This window comes from Procambarus clarkii, chromosome 76 (genome assembly GCF_040958095.1).
Source record: "Procambarus clarkii isolate CNS0578487 chromosome 76, FALCON_Pclarkii_2.0, whole genome shotgun sequence".
NCBI lineage: Eukaryota > Metazoa > Arthropoda > Malacostraca > Decapoda > Cambaridae > Procambarus > Procambarus clarkii.
The window spans coordinates 28,045,795-28,067,431 of NC_091225.1; the positions used below are offsets into that span (position 1 = coordinate 28,045,795).

The window sequence follows — 21,637 nt, forward strand, 5'->3', positions numbered from 1 at the left end:
GAACTAGCTATGAAAAAAAATATATAAAACTATACACAAAAATGAGGTCGGTTGCTTAAAAGTACTTTTAGGTACACCGTAGGTAATTATTTGCACTAATGATCAAAATTGCACAGGCAATACAAAGAGCACAATGGAGCAATGGTGGTGTGGCTAGGCAACCTGGGTTACAAAGAAAAAGTAGAATAAAAATTCTAAAGTAATATAAACTTAATGGTAATTTAAGTAATAAAAACTTAATGGGAACTTGGGAATGTAAAAAAGGAACTAGAATAATTAATAACAATAGATGACCAAAAAAGTAAAAAAGCAATTATGAAATCTATAAAATGAAAAGCTTACTTACTATAATATTATAAGTACACTCTAGTTGAATACTAAAGTTACACTAAAACAAAATGAGGTAGTTTAAATAGAGATACACTGAGGTACACTGGATAATGAAGTTTATACTAGAGGACACAGGCAAAGCCAGTGTACTATGGAACATGGGAGTAAAAAGAAAGACAATAATAAAGATGACAATTTTTTTTTTAATAAAGTTAAAACCTTTTGAAAGGAAAGGCAGAGCTAAAGTACACAATGGTAGTTAAATGAGATTATAATTTGAATTCTGGCTATACAGCAGCTATCCCACAGTTACTCAGGAATTAAGGTGAGCTTCAGTGGTCATTGAATAGGTTTTTCCCAGTGTCGGTCCTAGCTATAATTTTACCATCTCGCACAAAACAATGTTTAATTATAGGGGAATTTTTGCAGAAACCACGCAGTTTAAAAGAGATTTTGCCTGAACCTGCATTATGAGATGCTTCGCCATCTCCCTCCGAGCACGTCTCAGTATTTACTGAGTCTGTATAATCGGATCTGGGAGTCGTCGTCAGTCCCTGAGGACTGGCTCGATGCCGTTGTCCTCCCTGTTCGCAAACCAGGGTCTCTGGGTACTTCCCCTAAGGACTTTCGCCCTATTGCTCTCACAAGTTGTGTCTGCAAACTCTTTGAACGTATGGTTAACGTTCGTCTGATGTGGTTCCTGGAACACCATCACCTCCTCTCCCCTTCTCAATTTGGTTTCCGCAAGTGCCGCAGCACGACAGATGTCCTGGTGAACTTGGAGGTCTATATACGTACTGCTTTTGCTGCGAAGACCTCCGTTGTTGCCGTCCTTTTTGACCTAGAAAAGGCTTACGACACCACTTGGCGTTATCATATCCTATCTCAACTTCATTCTTTTGGCCTTCGTGGTCATCTCCCTCTCTTTCTCCGCAGCTTCCTCTCTCGTCGTTCCTTTCGGGTGCGCCTTGGTACCGCTCTCTCTCCCCCTTTTCAGCAATACGAAGGTGTGCCCCAGGGTAGTGTTCTGAGCACTACTCTTTTTCTGGTTGCCCTCAATGGTCTTCTTTCCTCTCTTCCTTCTGGTGTCTTCTCCGCTCTCTATGTCGATGATCTTACCCTTTGTTGTCAGGGTGATGATTCGCCTCTCCTTCGACGCCGGCTTCAACTTGCGATTGATGCCGTGTCGTCTTGGGCCACAGGTCATGGCTTCAAGTTCTCTACTTCTAAGACTTGTGCCATGACTTTTACGCGGAAACGGGTTGTTCTTCGTCCCTCTTTGTCACTTTATGGTCATCCCCTTGAATACAAAGATTCCGCGAAGCTTTTGGGGTTATTCCTTGACACTCGTTTGTCTTGGTCTCCCCATATCTCTTACCTCCGTGTTGAGTGCTCTAAGTCCCTTACCCTCCTTCGGGTCTTGTCCCATACTTCTTGGGGGGCAGATAGGCGCACTCTCCTTGCTTTACATTCCTCTCTCGTCCTGTCTAAGCTCGATTATGGTTGCCCTGCTTACTCGTCTGCTTCTCCTTCTACTCTTCGCCGTCTTGATGCTTTGCACCATACTGGGTTGCGCCTCAGTTCTGGTGCCTTTCGTTCGACTCCCGTCCTTAGCTTGTATGTTGACACTGGCTTCCTGTCTCTCCAGGACCGCCGTGATCGCTACTGTCTTCGCTATCTTGCGCGGTCCTTGCAACATCCTTCCTCTCGCCTCTGTCGTGCTTTAACTTTTACCCCTCCTGCAGTTCCTGTTCCTCTTCACCACCTCCCTCTTTCTGTCCGGTTATCTCGCCTCCAGGATTCTCTTTCCATTCGTATTTCTGATGTTTCTCCTCGTGTTGTTCCTTCTTTGCCCCCGTGGAGGGTCCCTCTTCCGCGGTTTTGTACATCCTTGACTCGTATCACTAAAGCTTTTACCCCTCCTACAGTTCTAAAACGCCTTTTCCTCGAGCACTTTTCTTCTCACTCCCGCTCCGTTTCTGTCTTCACCGATGGGTCTAAGTCAGCGGACGGTGTTGGCTACTCTGTTGTTTTTCCTGATCGCACTTATATGTGTCGCTTGCCTCCGGAGACTAGCATCTTTACAGCAGAACTTTATGCTATTCTCTATGCTCTTCGTCTCCTGCTTTCTCGTTGTCAGTCTTCCTTTGTGGTTGTTGTTGACTCTCGTAGTGCCCTCATGGCTCTCGGGTGCTTTAATCCAGTTCATCCGGTAGTTGTCGAGATCCAGCATTGGCTGTTTCTCGTTCACAGTAAATTTAAGTCGGTTGAGTTTTGTTGGGTTCCCAGCCATATTGGCGTGTCTTTAAATGAGCGTGCGGATGCTGCCGCTAAGGAAGCTGTCCGCTCTTGTCCCATCTCTCGTAAAGGCATTCCGTATTCCGACTTTTACCCGGTTATCCATTCCTCAGTCCTTACCCGTTGGCAGGCTTCTTGGTTGTCTGTTACTGGTAACAAGCTACGTACTCTTAAATGTTGTGTTTCCTCGTGGCCGTCCTCCTTCCACCGTAACCGGCGGTGGGAAACAGCTCTGGCGAGGTTGCGTATTGGCCATACTCGCTTAACCCATGGTCACTTGATGGAGCGCCGCCCTGCTCCTTATTGTCCTAGTTGCATTGTCCCTCTTACGGTCGTGCATGTCCTTCTTGAATGTCCTGACTTCCAGGACGAGCGTGTGTCTTGCTTTCCGACCGCCCCTCGCGGTCACCTGTCCCTCGATAGAATTCTTGGTGACTCGGATACTTTTGATATCGTTCGCCTTATGCGTTTTTGTTCTCGTATTGGCATCCTTGGTGATATTTAGCGCCCTCTGATTATTTTGCGTATTTGATGGTGCTACATAGCCTTCCCGGTTTGGTGCCTTCTTTTGATAATTACTTACTTACTTGCCTGAACCTGGTCAGACATTCATTCACATAAACAGTGGATTTACTAGCGACTGCAGATGTGATAAGATCAGACTTGTGGGAGCAGCTATCTAGTTTAACTCAAATTCTCCTGTTATTTGTACTAGATGATTTGGTACCCACTCTATAAGCTGATATTGTTACGGACCCGGATCCAGCGTCCGAGCCCGGAGCAGTGACGACCGCGCCATCTGTGGGTCAGCTCCCGAAACCCCCTCCAAACGGACGACGACACCTGGTGAGGATGACGTGTATTGGCCACAAGGGCCGGTTTCCAGTCCTGTGCAGCTCACAACACCGCCGCTGCTGACCTCTGGTGAGGTGGTGCTCAGACAACAGCGCCATCTATGGAGTGGATACGTTGGGCATTTGTGTCTGAGCCTGTAAGTGAGGTGCTTTAGTGTGTCCCAGTTATTGATGACGTGTCTGCTTACAGAGTCGACCTGGGACTGCTGTGATGGAAGTTGAGTCAGTCTACCCAAGGCAGCCGTCCCCATACCTTGTGCTTTGCTGCAGCAGCTGTGAGTCGCCTCCCGGAGGAACACTGTGGTGTTACCCTGCCAGTGAAGTGGCAGTAGAAGGATCATCGTACCCGGGACCAACTGCTGGAGACGATTGACCACTGGGGTATTGAGGACAGGAGAGTGATTTGTGGTATCACACGAGGCTCCTGACTAGGGCGCTACCCTAGTATCGCTCGTGGAGTGGCCTGACCAGCGTTGCTGATCCGGAACCTGCCAGCTGTTCTGCTGGACTTGTGGTTGACGGCCTCCACGGCGGTGCCCCAGTGGAACTGTGTTTTGGCTGGCCTGTGTCTGGGGTAGACTCAGCTTGATCGAAGGATTCGTCAAGAGACCACGAAAGCACCGAGGACTCGGCACCGAGAGGATCCCGCGTCTTCAGGAGAAGACAACCTTGTATATATTTCCCTTGTGTAGCGTTAATACCCCTCCCCCTGTGTAACTTTTATATATTATTTATTGGTGAAGGTAATTATAATCTTAAGTTTTTGCCTTTCTTTCCCTTCCCCTTTTATTTTACTTGCGTCACGGATCTCATCCCTTGAAAGCCACTACTGGCTTGGGGCCGGACACAACTTCCTCTAATAACATCAGAGTACGAACCCAGTTGCGACCCGAGAGGGCCGCAACAGATATGATGTCACTTTTTTGGATTAAATACCTTATCTTATCCTGCAATACCTTGATCACGATGGCAGCACAGTCTTCTCCTTCAGTTTCATGGGGAAAATCACGTGAAGAGATAACACTTAATATGAGAAAGGAACTAAATATTCCGAGCATTGTTGATCGTGTTACTGAAATTAACTATCAAATTGGTATAAAAATGCTTAGGCTAACTCATCCTAACCCTTGCACAGAAGCCCTCCAGAATTTCTTTATTGAAGATCAGCATTGTTCCAAATGGATAACTAAAACTGGAACTCAACTCAGAATGTATCAGGTTCACAGTTTGTACCGAGAACAGCAGCGAACACAAACCAGCGCATATACGAACGAAATGGTTTGTGTGTACAAACTTCTCAGTGAACGAAGTTGTTTCTAGTGTGGTATCCGAAACTGCAGTAGACGACTTGACCAGTCCCCGCCGTGGATACCACCAACCATCAGCTGACGCCGTAAACACAACATCCCGCCCTCCTTTCCGTCCAGTCTCCTGCAAACATACGCCTTTATTTAGTCACCGCTCTTTTATCCTCAGCAAAAGACAACACACCCAAATCTTGGTGCTGTCATTGTCAAGAGTGAGTGAGGAGCCAGGATGACCCAACATTTGTACTCGTGCAGTCATCAGGAGGGTAAACCCTTCATGCAAACTGCACCTTCCATCAACAAGAAGTAAAAGCTGGTTACTTCTCGTGGGTGTCTGGCTCAGTATCCTCATTATATGAAGATTTATTGTGCTAACATTGAAACTTAAGGTAAGTTTCAATGTTAGCTTTCTAAGTTTCAATGTCAAGTTTCTCACTGACCATGTAATAATTGTTTAATAATAATAATCACACACAAATCACATGATATATATCAATGAGAAAATCCACTAGGGCAATGAAGTGGACGCAAACCTACGACTTTGGCAATACCAAGCAGCAAACTTTTACCACTAGACAACTGATCACTTGTAAGTCATACAACCGGATTTCTACTGAAATCACAGTCTGGAGGCCCCTACTGAAGCTAGTCCAGGTTATACTTATGACCCACAAGCACTCAGGTGGAAGGGCAGAGTGGTCCCACACCTTACACCCAACTTCAGGAATACAGTAATCACATTAACGTGATATATATAAATGAGAAATATATCAATGTGTTTCTGAAGTTGGGGTGTAAGGTGTGGGACCACTCTGCCCTTCCACCCGAGTGCATGTGGGTCATAAGTAAAACCTGGACTGGCTTCAGTAGGGGCCTCCAGACTAATTGTGATTTTAGAAGAAATCCGGTTGTATGACTTTTAGATATGACCAGATTGTTTATTAAAGTAAAAGTGCATACAGTGGGGCCTCGATTTACGATGGTAATCCGTTCTCAGAGACGTATCGTAAGTCGAAGCGATTTTTCCCATAAGAAATAAAGGGAATTGAATTAATCCATTCCCACCCTCTAAAATATTAACTTACAAATACATTTTATACTGGCTACAATTTTTTTCTCTAACTAGAATACAGTACATATCATATCAGTACAGTACATAATCTTACCTTTATGGAGGACTCTTGATGGCATATGGAAGATGGTGATGAGGGGGGAGGAGAGGTGTTAGGGGTTGGAAGGGGGGGTCCCCTTCCATTATAACATCAGGCAGTGAAGACTTTTCTGGGATACACTCTGGCATTTTTGGCCTGCATACCACTAGGACCTGCTTGCGGCTCACTGCTTGCTTGTCTTACTAAGAATCTGTCTAAAGACACTTGTTTTTCCCTACATTTTAACACTTGTCTGTAGTAAGACATCACATTGTCATTTAAAGGTCAATGTAATGGCCTACTACAGCTTTATCTGGGTGAGTTTTTCAACAAAATTTTGCAGTTCTTCCCATACTTACCACACTTTCTTAATGAGGAAGGAACATCCTCTACTGCCTCTTTTTACAACTATTTTCTTAGGTTGAACCTTACCACTGACTTTCTTGGGACCCATGGCATGATATATAATAAAGTTCTATGTTCTGTGACGAAAAAATGAAGGAGTGTAGATGTTCGGCAGTCCTCCTAATGGCTGGTGTCAATGCCTATCACAATAAGAAAAAAAAGATAGACTGCTTGGCTGTTGTCTGTGGTAAAGTAAGAGAATACACGCAAAACACATAGTATGAATAATGAAACTTTAATTAAACTGAGAGAAAATTAAAAACAAAGACAATTCCTTGGCTATGTACAGTGCAAACAAACAAGTCAAAAAATATAACATTAAAATTAAAAACAGGGATGATGTTACTCTACCTTGAGGTTACCTTGAGGTGCTTCCGGAGCTTAGTGTCACCGCGGCCCGGTCGTCGACCAGGCCTCCTGGTTGCTGGACTGATCAACCAGGCTGTTAGACGCGGCTGCTCGCAGCCTGACGTATGAGTCACAGCCTGGTTGATCAGGTATATCAGGTCTATAATATAAAGACAAAATAAAATAAGCAGGTGCTGAGAATAAAGCACTAGCTGAGAAACATCCACCTGATAGACAGAGTGTTTATCAGTTAGTTGTTCACAGCTTGAGAGCACAAGATATTCTAACTTCAGTGGCTGGTACAAGCCCAGACATCGACTTGGTAGAGGGCGCTGAGGTGCAGAGGTGCAGAGGTGCAGGTGTGCAGTCGGCAGGTCACCAATCAGAAGCAGGCAGGCTGGGAATGGTAGTTTGCTGGTTGATGACGGTGGGGAGCCGGCATGGAGGGAGTGTGGAGTAGGGGGGAGTTTAGGGTACGTTTGCCTCCTGGTCAAAACTTTTTGTGCTACTGGTAGATGTATCTTGAAGGTAGCATCCTATTGTTGTATGTATATAAGTAACTTTATGTAGGGAAGAGCAGGCTCAATCTCTCTTGAAAAAGATTATCGTCACAACTCTCCCCCGAAGCCTGCTCTAATGGGTGAAGTTACGTCTTCAGATGGTAGAGTGGTAGGTGTAGCTGCCTCTACCTCATAAGACTCTGGAGAGGGCATCTGCTATGATGCTAGGCTGCTAGGGAGCCGGTCGGCCGAGCGGACAGCACGCGGGACTTGTGATCCTGTGATTCTGGGTTCGATCCCAGGCGCCGGTGAGAAACAATGGGCAGTTTCTTTCACCCTATGCCCCTGTTACCTAGCAGTAAAATAGGTACCTGGGTGTTAGTCAGCTGTCACAGGCTGCTTCCTGGGGGTGGAGGCCTGGTAGAGGACCGGGCCGCGGGGGACACTGATAGCCCCGAAATCATCTCAAGATAACCACAAGATCTCAAGATGTTGTCAGAACCCTTGATGTAGAAGATCTCCAGGTTGAAATTCTGCTGATACAAAGCCCATCGTAGAAGTCATTGATTGTTGAATTGGGCCTGCTGCAAGAAGCGTAGGGGATTGTGGTCCGAGTAGATGGTGGTAGACTGAGCACCTTGTAGGTAAGATGCAAAGTGCTGTATGTTCAGGACGATGGAGAGGAGTTCCTTTTCGATAGTGCTGTAATTCTTCTGGTGTGGTTTTAACTTGTAGCTGTAGTAGCTAACAGGTAGAACCTCCTCACTTCGTTGTTGCATCAGGACACCCCCGATGCCAGTACCACTGGTGTCGAAATGGAGGATGAAAGGCTTCGTGATATCTGGCGAGGCGAGAATGGGATTAGAACAGAGCAGAGATTTAAGTTGTTCAAAAGCAATAGTTTGCTGAATGGTCCAATGGTACCGTTGCTTGGGGCTGGTTAACCCCTTAACTGCGTTGCCTCCAAATATGACACCCCCGCAGTGCGCAGCAAATAAATTCTCTGGAAAAGATTCTTTTTTCTTTTTAAAGTGTCAGAAGCCCTTCCCTCAGTATGGGTATGTAGAAAAAAATCGAAATTGTACTTACTTTGGCTGCTATGGGGTCTGTAAGTTGGGGCGTGACGTCATCATTCCCTGTTCGTCCGTGACGTACGCTCCCGGAGCCAGTAGGGCGCTCTGGGCGGAGCGCGCGAGTTGCCGCGAATATATTTTCGTTCATTTTTTTCACACAGTTCCAAATACATTTTATTTGTTTTTACGTGCTAATCCTATGTATAGTGAACACGTACACTATATTATGGCAGTAAAACATCCGTACTGTCCGAAGACACTGTTACGTGCATGACACTTGTGTACACATATGCAGCACATATTTACTATGTATCATGCTAATTTATGTATATATACACTCTATTTACACACTGTACACTGTCACACACTATATACATTCACCATCAACACATTCAGAACACCGCGACTGAGAGCTGCCACACCCAGCCAGCCCTCCCTCACTTCTCCAACATTGTATTTGCCAACTTTGCCCCTCCCATCATACAGTTATTCACACCAATGTTTCATGTTCATTTATGTACAGTATATTTACAACATATGTACACACTATACACTGTCACACACTATATACATTTACCATCAACATAAGAACATAAGAACAAAGGCAACTGCAGAAGGCCTATTGGCCCATATGAGGCAGCTCCTATTTATAACCACCCAATCCCACTCATATAATTGTCCAACCCGCGCTTGAAACAATCGAGGGACCCCACCTCCAGCACGTTACGCGGTAATTGGTTCCACAAATCAACAACCCTATTACTGAACCAGTATTTACCCAAGTCTTTCCTAAATCTAAACTTATCCAATTTATACCCATTGTTTCGTGTTCTGTCTTGTGTTGATACTTTTAATACCCTATTAATATCCCCTTTGTTATGTCCATTCACCCACTTGTAAACCTCTATCATGTCACCCCTAACTCTTCGCCTTTCCAGTGAATGCAACTTAAGCTTTGTTAATCTTTCTTCATATGAAAGATTTCTAATTTGGGGAATTAACACTTTAGTGCGCGCGGCACTCCCTGAAAAAAAAAGCGGGTGTGCGCGCGGCGTTCTGGGCGCTCAAGCGTAAACACAAAAAAGTTTATAATCTTTTCACGCTCCTAACATCAATTCTCGAGCTACGTTTTTCATTTTGGTATCAATGCGTTGGCAATAAAATTCTCTACAAGATCATATGCATAAAATGTCACCCAAGCATTTGGTATCCCACCACGAAGTAAATAAACACGAAGATGACTCGCCGTGACACCCAAACAGGAAGTAAATGTTCATACTCTTTCGTTTGTTGCCAGCCTCAGTCATCCTACAGCGCTTATTTTGATATCACTGAACTCGCAATAAAATTCCCCACCCAGACATATGCCTATCAATGTCTAATTATGTTCCGCACAAGTGTGGGAACTGGGCGAAGCGTTAGCCGTGATTTCAGCAGCGACGACACTGTTGTGATGCAGCGCTTTGAAAGTTTATACTTATTTCACTGTCGTGACATTATTTCTCGAGCTACGTATTTCATTTTTATAGCAATGTGTTCGCAATAGAAAGTTCTATAAGAACATGGGTAGAATTGGCCAACAGAGCGTCAAATAAATTTGCGGCGAATAAAATCTTACGCGAATCTTACGCGTGTTTGTACCCGTGAGCGTAAAAAGTTTTTACTTTGCTCATGTTTTTTCAAGTTTATACTTGACTCACTCCGTTTTTTTTGTTTGTAAAGTGTTCGGAATAAAATTCTCTACACAGACATATGCATATAAATGTAGAATCATGATCGCGGCCAACACAAGAGTGTGTGGAGTGTGCGATTACACTCTTTGTCATCAATTCAATAGTCTCTCCTCTAAGTTACAATACATTGCCGTTTTCTCAAATAGGCACAGTGCCTATTAAAGAAAACAAAAATTTAATGGCAAACATATTCATACAAACCCCAAGTCGATCGAGTAGTAAATACCCAATATAACACGGTCCGTAAATTAACGTCGTGATCCGACAAGCGGTTAAGCAAACCGCCCGTAAGTCCAAGTCGAAAATCCAAGAAAGTGTTAACTTAGTCATCCTTCGCTGGACACGTTCAAGTGAATTTATATCCATTCTATAATATGGCGACCAAAACTGAACTGCATAATCTAAATGGGGCCTAACTAGAGCAAGATATAGCTTGAGAACCACACCAGGTGTCTTGTTACTAACGCTGCGATTAATAAATCCAAGTGTCCGATTTGCCTTATTACGAACATTTATGCATTGATCCTTTTGTTTTAAATTCTTACTAATCATAACTCCCAGATCCCTTTCGCAATCCGACTTCGCAATCTCAACACCATCTAGCTCGTATCTTGTAACCCTATCATCATTACCTAACCTCGGAACTTTACATTTGTCAGCATTAAACTGCATCTGCCAATCCTTTGACCATTTCAAAACCCTATCTAGATCAACTTGAAGTGATAGAGAGTCCTCCTCCGAATTAATTTCCCTACCGATTTTCGTATCATCGGCAAATTTGCAAATGTTTCTACTCAAACCTGAATCTAAATCATTTATATATATTATAAACAACAGAGGTCCCAGGACAGAGCCTTGAGGCACTCCACTTACAACATTTTCTCACTCTGACTTGATTCCATTTATACTAACTCTCTGTTTCCTTTGGTATAGCCATGCCCTAATCCAGCTTAATATAGCACCCCCAATACCATGAGACTCTATCTTTTTAATCAGTCTTTCATGTGGCACTGTATCAAAAGCTTTGCTAAAGTCAAGGTACACAACATCACAATCCTTACCACTATCAACTGCCTCAACTATGCTAGAATAAAAAGATTACAAATTTGTTAAACATGAACAGCCATTTATAAAACCATGTTGCGACTCAATTATTAATTTATGTTTTTCAAGATGAAGACGAATTTTATTTGCTATTATAGATTCGAGTAACTTTCCCACAATAGACGTTAGGCTAATTGGTCAATAGTTAGACGCAAGTGATCTATCTCCTTTCTTAAAAACTGGTATCACATTAGCAACTTTCCAAAACTCTGGCACTCTGCCTGACTCTATTGATTTATTAAATATGGTTGACAGTGGGTCACAAAGCTCCTCTTTGCATTCTTTAAGCACCCTGGCAAACACTTCATCCGGCCCTGGGGATTTGTTTGGTTTGAGTTTTACTATTTGTTTAAGAACATCCTCCCTGGTAACTGCTAAACTCGTCAACCTGTCCTCGTCCCCACCCACATAGACTTGTTCGGCTGAAGGCATATTGTTAAGTTCCTCTTTAGTAAATACAGATACAAAATATTTATTAAAAATACTACTCATCTCTTCATCACTATCTGTTATTTGACCTGTCTCAGTTTTTTTCGGACCTATCCTTTCCCTAGTCTTAGTACGATATAACTGAAAAAACCCTTTAGGATTTGTCTTTGCTTGCCCTGCTATGCGAACTTCATAGTTTCTTTTTGCTTTCCTTATCTCTTTTTTAACATTTCTAACCAGTTGTACGAATTCCTGTTCTAAAGTGACCTCCCCATTTTTAATCCTTTTGTACCAAGCTCTCTTTTTACCTATAAGGTTCTTCAAATTCTTTGTTATCCACTTTGGGTCATTAGTATTCGATCTATTCAATTTGTATGGTATAGTACGTTCCTGTGCTTTGTTTAGAATATTCTTAAATAAGTTATATATTGAATCCACATCGAAATCCCCATTTAAGTCACCTATCGCTGGGTTCATGTCTCGCTCCAAGACCGGCCCACACCCCATACCCAAGACTTTCCAATCAATTTGACCCAAAAAATTTCTTAGGCTATTAAAATCAGCTTTTCGAAAATCTGGCACTTTAACAGACTTTTCTCCTACAGGTCTATTCCATTCTATGCTAAATCTGATTTCTTTGTGATCACTGTTCCCTAGCTCACTCCCTATTTCGATGTCATTAATTTGTGTTTCCCTGTTAGTTAACACTAAATCTAAAATATTATTTTCCCGTGTTGGTTCCTTAATGTGTTGCGTAAGAAAGCAATCGTCAATTAATTGTAGAAAATCTTCTGCTTCACTATTCCCTGTTTTGTTCAACCAGTTTATTCCACTAAAATTAAAGTCACCCATGACATAAATACTGTTAGATCTAGATGCTCTGGATATTTCATCCCATAGATGCTTTGCTTCCATTCTGTCTAAATTTGGTCTCCTATATATAACTCCTATTGTAATATTATTAGCTTTTTCGTTTAATTCTATCCAAATAGTTTCTGTGTGTGGCTCAGTTTTGATTCCCTCTTTGAGACTACATTTCAAATTGTCCCTAACATATATGGCTACTCCACCTCCTCGTCTAATATATCTATCTGTGTGAAATAGTTTAAATCCATTTATTTGATATTCAGCTAATAGTTCTCTATTTTCTACATTCATCCACGTTTCGGTAAGTGCAATAATATCTATTTTTTCTGTGCAGACAAGAGCATTTAATTCGTTAATTTTATTTCTTAGACTTCTACTGTTAGTGTAATATACCCTAAGTGAATTGTTATTTTGAGGCCTTTCTCTTTCCCTGATCATTTTGCCAATTCCTTTCTCCCATAAACACATACTTTTATTACCTCCTTCCTCCAAATCAATTCCCATACCTCTATCTACTAACAGTTTAAACCCAAACAAACACCTCTAACCACTTCTTCCAACGAGTTCGCAACAGCAACAACACCAGCTCTCGATAGATGCACCCCATCACGAGCATACATTTCATTTCTTCCATAAAAGTGTTCCCAGTTGTCTATGAAAGATATTGCAATATCTTTCCAGCCGGCAATTGACACCAATTGCCCTCGACATCCATTCATTTCCCACTCCCATTCTTGGAAGAATGCCACATATGATCGGGATTCCTCCCTTGCTCCTAACTAATTCAATGGCTGTCCTGAATCCATGTATTAGTTCCTCACTCCTAACTCGCCCAACATCATTACCCCCTGCACTAATACAAATAATGGGTTTGTTTCCATTTCCCGTCATAGTATCATATTCATGTTTCCAACAATATCACCAATTCCAGCTCCCGGATAGCAAACCCTTAATCTGTTCCCCCTATCTCTGGCACAAAACGTTCTGTCTAAATAGCTCACCTGGGAATCTCCCACAACCAAAATTCGCTTCGATTCTCCCTTTTCCTTTCGACCAGTTTGAGGGACCTGCGCTTCTATGCTCCTCGTTGCTTTGCCTCCTCTTTGAACAACAGGTTCACCACAGCGCTCGTCCTCTAATATGTCAAATGCATTAAAAGTCCTTAGGTGTAGGCTATTAGTTGTCGGTTTTGCCAAGGTCTTCTTAAGACCCCTGTCTTTCACAACTTGCCAAGACGAGGTCTTCTTAATACTGGTCCCGTCAGTCCTTCTTAATGAGGTCCCGTCAACACTGGCCTCTTCCTTCGTTTCCTCCCGAAGTCTCAGCCGTCGTACCTCCTCCCGCAGGGAATCCATCTCTGCTCTCAGTGCTCCAACCAGACTCACCAAATCCTTCACTAATCCTTCCATTATTGCAATAATAATGTTACTAGAATCGGAGCTCCAGCTAACACAACCTCTCACTGACTGCACCTGACTGACTGATGATTGCACCTGACTGACAACACATTCAGAACATCGCGTAGCAGCTGCTTCGTATGGGCCAATAGCAGCTGCCTCGTATGGGCCAATAGCAGCTGCCTCGTATGGGCCAATAGCAGCTGCCTCATATGGGCCAATAGCAGCTGCCTCGTATGGGCCAATAGCAGCTGCCTCGTATATGCCAATAGCAGCTGCCTCGTATGGGCCAATAGCAGCTGCCTCGTATGGGCCAATAGCAGCTGCCTCGTATGGGCCAATAGGAGCATTTGGCCATGAACACATTCAGAACACCTCGAGTGAGAGCAGCCACACCCAGCCAGTCTCCCTCACTCCAACATCTTACTCGCCAACATTGCTCCTCCCACTATACTGTTATAGTTCTTATTACACATGTTCTATATGCCTATCTACATGTTTTATTTACCAGAACTATGCAAGTAAGCCGGTACTGTGTCCAAACAGTACAGTGGCCACTATACACTGCATGAAAAATCACACAGCAGACGATGCTATGATTACGTCACCTCCCTCACCAAAATAGCTCCTCTCAACATTCTCCTGTTGCTGTTCTTACACTACATACACACACTATATATACCCATGTACATATGTTTTGCCCATAGCGAACCACTAAGCTAGCATGGTGAGCAAAACAAGAGTGCCTGCTACACACACACACAATGAGGCTACCTCAATTCTTGCCCTCCCTCCCTCACCAAAATTCCTCCTTCCACAATACTACGCACAACGCTAATTATAACCACATTCCTGCTATTATCACAATCCTGGTCACTAATTCCTGTAAATGAATAATTGACAACACATTTACTTTGAAAAGGAACCTAAGAAATCATTTGAAGATTCCTAGATGGACATAATAATGCTGTGGTGCTGTGGCTAGCGCTGTGAACATCGTGAACAGCACTGAATCACTGATATTTGAACATTGTACCCAGTCATTATCACACTGAGGCTCTTCTATAACATTATCATAGCTAAATAATACAAGTTATATATATATTTTGACATAATTAGGCGATGCTGTGGTCACACGCTGAACAGCAGTGCTGTGCGCTCATGCTGCGAGCGCCAGCCTTGGTTGCTCACACACTACTGAGGCTCCCACACCCGGGAATGTGGACCACGATTTTTTTAAAGATGGCGTCTGTTTACAAGAGCCCTGAGGAAGCTGATGTGAACCCCATATAGCCGCGGGAGTTTTGAATGGAACGTGAAAAATACAAATACCCGGAGGCGCGTTGCGCAAACCAGACGTGAGCCTGCAGGCACGTTGCGCAGTTTAAGGGTTAAAGTGATCAATGGTGTCGCTACCGTACTAAAATTTTTCACAAACCTACAGTAGTAGGAGGCAAGATAGCCGCGGGAGTTTTGAATGGAACGTGAAAAATACAAATACCCGGAGGCGCGTTGCGCAAACCAGACGTGAGCCTGCAGGCACGTTGCGCAGTTTAAGGGTTAAAGTGATCAATGGTGTCGCTACCGTACTAAAATTCTTCACAAACCTACAGTAGTAGGAGGCAAGACCAAGGAAGCGCAGCTGCTTCCTGGTGGTAGGCTGTGGGTAATGCTGGATGGCTTGAGTGTGTATGTTTAATGGAGCTAGGCTGCCACTCCCTATCACATGGCCAAGATAATGCACTTTACCTTTAGCAAAGGTGGACTTGCCCAAGTTAATGGTGAGGCCGGCGGTCAGGAGCTTGGCGAACAATCGTTGCAGCTGGAGCAGATGTTCGTTGCCACAAAGATATCCAAGAAGGCATAGGTGTTATCTAAGCCATGGATGACACGGTTGACAGCTCGCTGGAAGGTGGACGGGGCATTACATAGTCCAAATGGAAGGCGTTCATATCTGTAAAGGCCAAAAGGAGTGGGGAAGGCAGATATTTCCTTAGCTCGCTCTGTCAAACATACTTGTTAGTATCCCTTGAGTAAGTCTAGTTTGGATAAATACCGAGCATTACCAATGGCGTGAAGGATGTCATCTATTCTAGGTAATGGGTAAGCATCCTTGACAGTCACTAGATTCAATTTCCGGTAATCGGTACACAACCTCACTTTACCGTGCGGTTTCGGCACCAAGATGCAGGGTGAGGCCAATAACTTCCAACAGCATGCATAACTTCCTTTTTGCTAGGGCTGATTCGGTAGAAAGGTTGACGAATTGGTCGGGTGTCAGGGAGTAGCTGGATGTCGTGCTGAACCACATTACACTCCTGTGGATCATCGCTGAACAACTTCTGATGTTCCTTGAAGATTCTGATGAGAGGAGCACTATTACTGTCCTGCAAATAGGTATGAAGATCAGTTAGGATTTCCGAGTTGGAAAGCACTGCCTCAGTGTTAGTGCTTTCGGGAGGAGAAGCAGGGAAGGTCTCACTGTGGAGGTATGGACCTTCAAATGTGGATAATGATACCAATACAGTGGGGGGGAGTACCTTGATACTGCTTCAGGAGGTTGACGTGGCACAACTGGGTCTTCTGCTGCCTATCTGGAGTCTCAAGAACGTAGTTGTGGTGGTTTCTGCACTCCTTGATGCGGTAGGGTCCTGAAAACTTGTTTTGCAATGGAGAACCTGGGATAGGAAAGTATGCCAACACGAAGTCTCCTAGTTTAAATTTCCTTAATTTGCTGCTTTGGTCAAAATGAGTCTTCATCCTCTCCTGAGCTTTCAATAGATTGTCATTAGCAAATTTACGTACTCTCTCTAGAATGTATTTTAAGTATTGAAGAAACTGGGGCACATTCTGAGGGTCACTGAAGGTGGCATTACGTAGAGAGTCTTTAAAAGCTTTGAGAGGAGTACGGCACTTACGTCCGTAGAACATCTCATAAGGAGATACTCCTAGAGACTCATTAGGGAGACTTCTGAAAATGCACATATTGAGGTCAAGTTGTTTATCCCAGTCCTTCAAGGTTTCATTGCAAAATTTCTTTAGGAGTGCTTTAATAGTCTGATGACTACATTCAAGAGAACCCTGTGAAGCAGTATGATAGGGGCTGGATAATACCTGTGTGATGTTGAACTCTTCCAGTGTCTTCTTGAAGAGATCACTGGTGAAGTTGGTGCCACAGTCACTTTGAACCTCTTTTGGAAATCCATACTGGGTGAAGATCTTCAATAGTTGTTTCACCACAGTAGCAGCCGTAATGTTCTTTACTGGAACTGTTATGGGGAATCTGGTGGTAGGACACAGGATAGTTAGTATATAGGCGTTGCCAGAACTGGTCCGGGGTAAAGGACCAACACAGTCTATGATGAGTCTGTGGAAAGGTTCTGCAGGCACCTGGATAAGAGTCAATGGAGCCTGGGGAATAGAGATGAATAGATCTGACATGTATGACACTGTTGCACGTAACTTTTGATGTCTTTAACCATACCTGGCCAGTAGTAGTCTTGTCTGATTCCGTGGTAGGTTTTGTTAAAACCATAGTGAGAAAGTGCTCCGTGGGCCAGAAATAAAATATCGGGCCGTAGGCTGGTGGGAACCACTAGTTGTTCGACATTTGCCCAATCGTCATCCTCCTTCAGCTTACTGGGTCTGCACCTGCGGTAGAGCAACTGATTCTCTAGGAAGTACCCAGGGATACTGTCAGGTTGAGTCTCAGCCTGGAAGAATAACGGTGTTAATGAAGGATCCTCCCTCTGTAACTTGCGGAACTCCAAACTAGTAAGATTCGGTGGTAGATTCTGAGGGTCTTGAGGGGACAGCGGTTGCAGTAGAGTCAGCTGGTTGCGGGCGTGCAGCTTGTGCACGGGTGGTCACCAAAACCGGAGAGAAACTTCATCACTTTCTTGAACCTCTGCTGAAACATACTCAAAGATGGTATTGTCCACTACAGAGTTACACACCTGGGGTTTGTCCATGATGATCAGGTTGGACGGTTGCAGATATTCTGCCAAGTCGAAGGCCCAGGAGAAGTTGCACTCCAGACATGGGAGACATTGAAACTTAAGGGAAGACTAGCTGTAGCTTGTTGACGCTGAGTGTGGTGTGTAGTTTCCAACGTGAGTTCTTGTTGACGACATGCTAGAATCATATCAGCTTGCTTCTTATCATGTTCGCGTTGCATCTCCAGGTGACGTTGTTTTGCTTCAAGCTGTACTCGCTCACTCTCTTGGAGTAGGGCCGTCTCTTCTTTCTTTAGGGCCATCTCGCGTTCCTTGAGGGTGGCTTCACGTTCCTGTTCTTCTTTCCTGATTGCAACCTCTCTTTCCCTTATCTGGAGAGCTTCTTTCGCCAGGGCCGCCTCACGTTCTTTTTGTTCTTTCTTTATGGCAGCCTCTCTTTCCCTCATTTGTAGAGCTTCTTTTTTGTAGTTCCTGTTCAATTTTTGCAAGTTCGAGCTTCAACTTCATAGTTGCCAGGGCATGTCTATCTGCAATAGAATAATTTTCGCGAGTTTCCGAGTCAATCTTCCCTTCATCTAAGAGGTGATCCAATATTAAATTGTGCAAGTCATTTTTGTTGGCTCCATGGGGAACATCTAGTTGATACTCCTGTGTAAGAGTTTGTAATTCGGTCTTCTTGGCATGAATTAAGTTCCCTATTTCACCTGCTGGATCGTTACGGAAAGCTGGGAGAGGAAACATGGTGAAAATAGCAAATAAATGTACACTGAATATACTTGTGATATGGTAAGTGTCAGTAACAGGATGACGTGGCAACTGGTAACTATCCTGTGTAATTTTAATCGTTAACAATTAACGTTAATTTTAGTAGGGTAAATGATTAGTCAATCAAAAGCTCAGGAAATCTTGTACCTGGTACCCAATGTAAGAGAATAAGGGCAAGAAAATCCTACTAAATAAATGAAACCGATAGTTTCTAAAACAAATGAAACATTTAATTGTTTCAAAAGTGAATAAGGTAGTCCAAGAATGTAGGCATACCTTGCCGAGTCTCTATAGGACAGAAGCAAGGGTTTTCCCACTAAATGAAATATGATACTTACAGAATTAGCGAACTTTGTGCTCTGAAAAAAGAAAGCTAATTCCCTACCTAAGTAAATATCATTATCTCTGACCGATGTGTAGGGGTGCGAGTGTCAACTGGTGACGAGAACTGCTGTTGAGGTTCCAACTCAGCAACTTAGTCCGTACTAGAGGAACCATGACCCTCTGTATCCTCCTTCGGTTGGATTGCAGAAGATAGGGTGCTTTGACCCGAAGACAAATCAAAGTACCAGGGTACCAAAATGATGACTGGTCGAGATTGAGAAATATCCTAGGGACAAAAGGTGGAAAACACGAGTAATAACACGGAGGGAGGGATGACCAATTAAGAGAATGACTGAGGCCTTCAGTCACCACGTAATCCAAAGTTATCCAACACTCACAATATGCTACTCTCGGAATGCACAATACACACACAGCACCATATAAATATTAAAAGTAATGAAAATATTGAAAAGCAACTGTATCAAAGCCAAGTACACTTACCACAAATTGATGTTCTAGTACTAGTACCTGAGTGAGGCTCCTGGACAGGCCCCTATTTAATGTGACAGAAAAATGAAGAAGTGTTTAGATGTTCGGCAGTCCTCCTAATGGCTGATGTCAATGCCTATCACATTAAGAAAAAAAAGATCGACTGCTTGGCTGTTGTCTGTGGTAAAGTAAGGGACTACACACAAAACACATAGTATGAACAATGAACCTTTAATTAAACTGAAAGCAAATTAAAAACAGACAATTCCTTGGCTATGTACTGTGCAAGCAAACAAGTCAAAAAATATAACATAAAAATTAAGAACAGGGATGACGTTACTCTATAATATAAAGACAAAATGAAATAAGCAGGTGCTGAGAATAAAGCGCTAGCTGAGAAACATCCACCTGATAGACAGAGCGTATATCAGTTAGTTGTTCACAGCTTGAGAGCACAAGATATTCTAACTTCAATGGCTGGTACAAGCCCAGACATCGACTTGGTAAAGGGCGCTGAGGTGCAGTCGGCAGGTCACCAATCAGAAGCAGGCAGGCTAGGAATGGTAGTTTGCTGGTTGATGACGGTGGCGAGCCGGCATGGAGGGAGTGTGGAGAAGGGGGGAGTTTAGGGTACGTTTCCCTCCTGGTCAAAATTTTTTGTGCTACTGGTAGATGTATCTTGAAGGTAGCATCTTATTGTTGTATGTATATAAGTAACTTTACGTAGGGAAGAGGAGGCTCAATCTCTCTTGAAAGAGATTATCGTCACAGTTCAAAAAGTAAAAAATCACCACAAAAACGGAATTTCTTATTGGCGTGATCGTCACTAAGCGGGCAGCTCTAGTAAATTGAGGCAGGTCGGCCAGTGTGACCGGGAACCATGCGCTCAATCGACCCAAACGTGTACCAACAAATATCGTTAGTCGACGACACTATCGTAAGTTGAGTCGCATTTTTATATAAAATTTACATCGTAACTCGAAATTATCGTAAGTCCGGTCAATAGTAAGTCGAGGTGCCACTGTACATTCAAAATTAGTTACAAACATAATGTTGTCATTCTAGATAGAGCTAGTTTATACTATGCCTAAAGCTACTAATATGGATTTTGGTACAGTCCACAGGCTGAATTAGAGGAGTGGTGTTAGGAGGAAGGAACTTTATTGTGAGAACATTTTGGGCAAGATGTAGGAAAAACTTAAAACTTATTGAGATCAAAAGCATGATTTCAACTGAAATGGATTGGGGGGGTGCAGAATGATGACAATTACATATTGGATGGAACAGCAGAAATTGCAACAGAACATCAGGAGTAATTTAGCTAATAAACAGATTGACTATAATTTTCTTTAAGTTTATACATGGCAGATATCAGCAATTATATGAGTTGGCGAATAACCAATATTGTTTGAAAATAGCAAGACAGGTTGACATTTTGGAGGTAAGGTAGTTTACGTCGACTTGATTCATTTGATTTTTTATTACCAGTCCCTTTGGTGTAGTGGTTAAGACGGTCGCCTGGCATTTCGTGATCTCTTTGTCCTGGGTTTGTATCCTGGCCGGGGAGGATTTGCTGGGCGCACATCCTTAACCCTTAGACCGCGCAATACATACGTATATGATTTGACAAAATAATTTAACGTAAGTTTTTAAAACTTGCACAAGCATTTTCCAATTTTTTTGGCATAATCAACTAGGCAAATGCTCTAACTTTGTCTAAATGATCACTTGAAAAATAAGAGAATCAAAATTAATTTTAAAATTGAATATTGAAAACTTCAGATTTTCAATTCAGAATATAAAATATGAACTATCACCAATTGTTCATTTAATGTTATTCCTCTCTCAGAATAGCATATGATCTTTATTTTCATCAAATTAGAATACAGTGGTTACTCAGTTTAAGAGTTTAATCCATTCCTGGAGACAGCTCGTATTCCGAAAACTCATAATCCGAAGCTAATTTCCCCATAAGAAATAATGGGAAATGAATTAATCCGTTCCTGACTACCCCAAAAATCTCACTTCAAACAAAATTTTATACCTAATTCATCTAAATAAACCTACAAAACTATGTTCAAGTTGTTACTTACCCTTGCTGATGAATGCTGTAGGTGTATGGAAGATGGTTCCCGATAGAGCAATTCAGAACAGAAGGACAGACTTTTATGCAAATTTTATGCAAAGGGCATATGCAGACATAGATATGCTGGTAATAAGAAAGGATTAGAATGCAGTTACCAACATCCCAAAAAATGTTTAAATATGCTTAGGAAAGGTGAGTGTCGATTTGGATCAATATGTAGG

General features: G+C 42.9%; 2 protein-coding genes across 4 annotated transcripts in view; both read left to right on the plus strand.

Annotated features, from left to right (window-relative positions):
* Positions 1-5,265, plus strand: part of LOC123753455 (zinc finger protein 271-like) — a 351,329-nt gene extending 346,064 nt beyond the window's left edge. The window contains exon 4 of the mRNA XM_069313765.1: positions 3,673-5,265. Within this exon, the coding sequence (XP_069169866.1) occupies positions 3,673-3,855 (183 nt within the window). The 3' untranslated portion in view covers positions 3,856-5,265. The remainder of the gene's footprint in view (positions 1-3,672) is intronic.
* The window catches only part of LOC138357126 (zinc finger protein 271-like), an 86,432-nt gene that overhangs the window by 39,468 nt on the left and 25,327 nt on the right, over positions 1-21,637 (plus strand). The window lies entirely within an intron of this gene.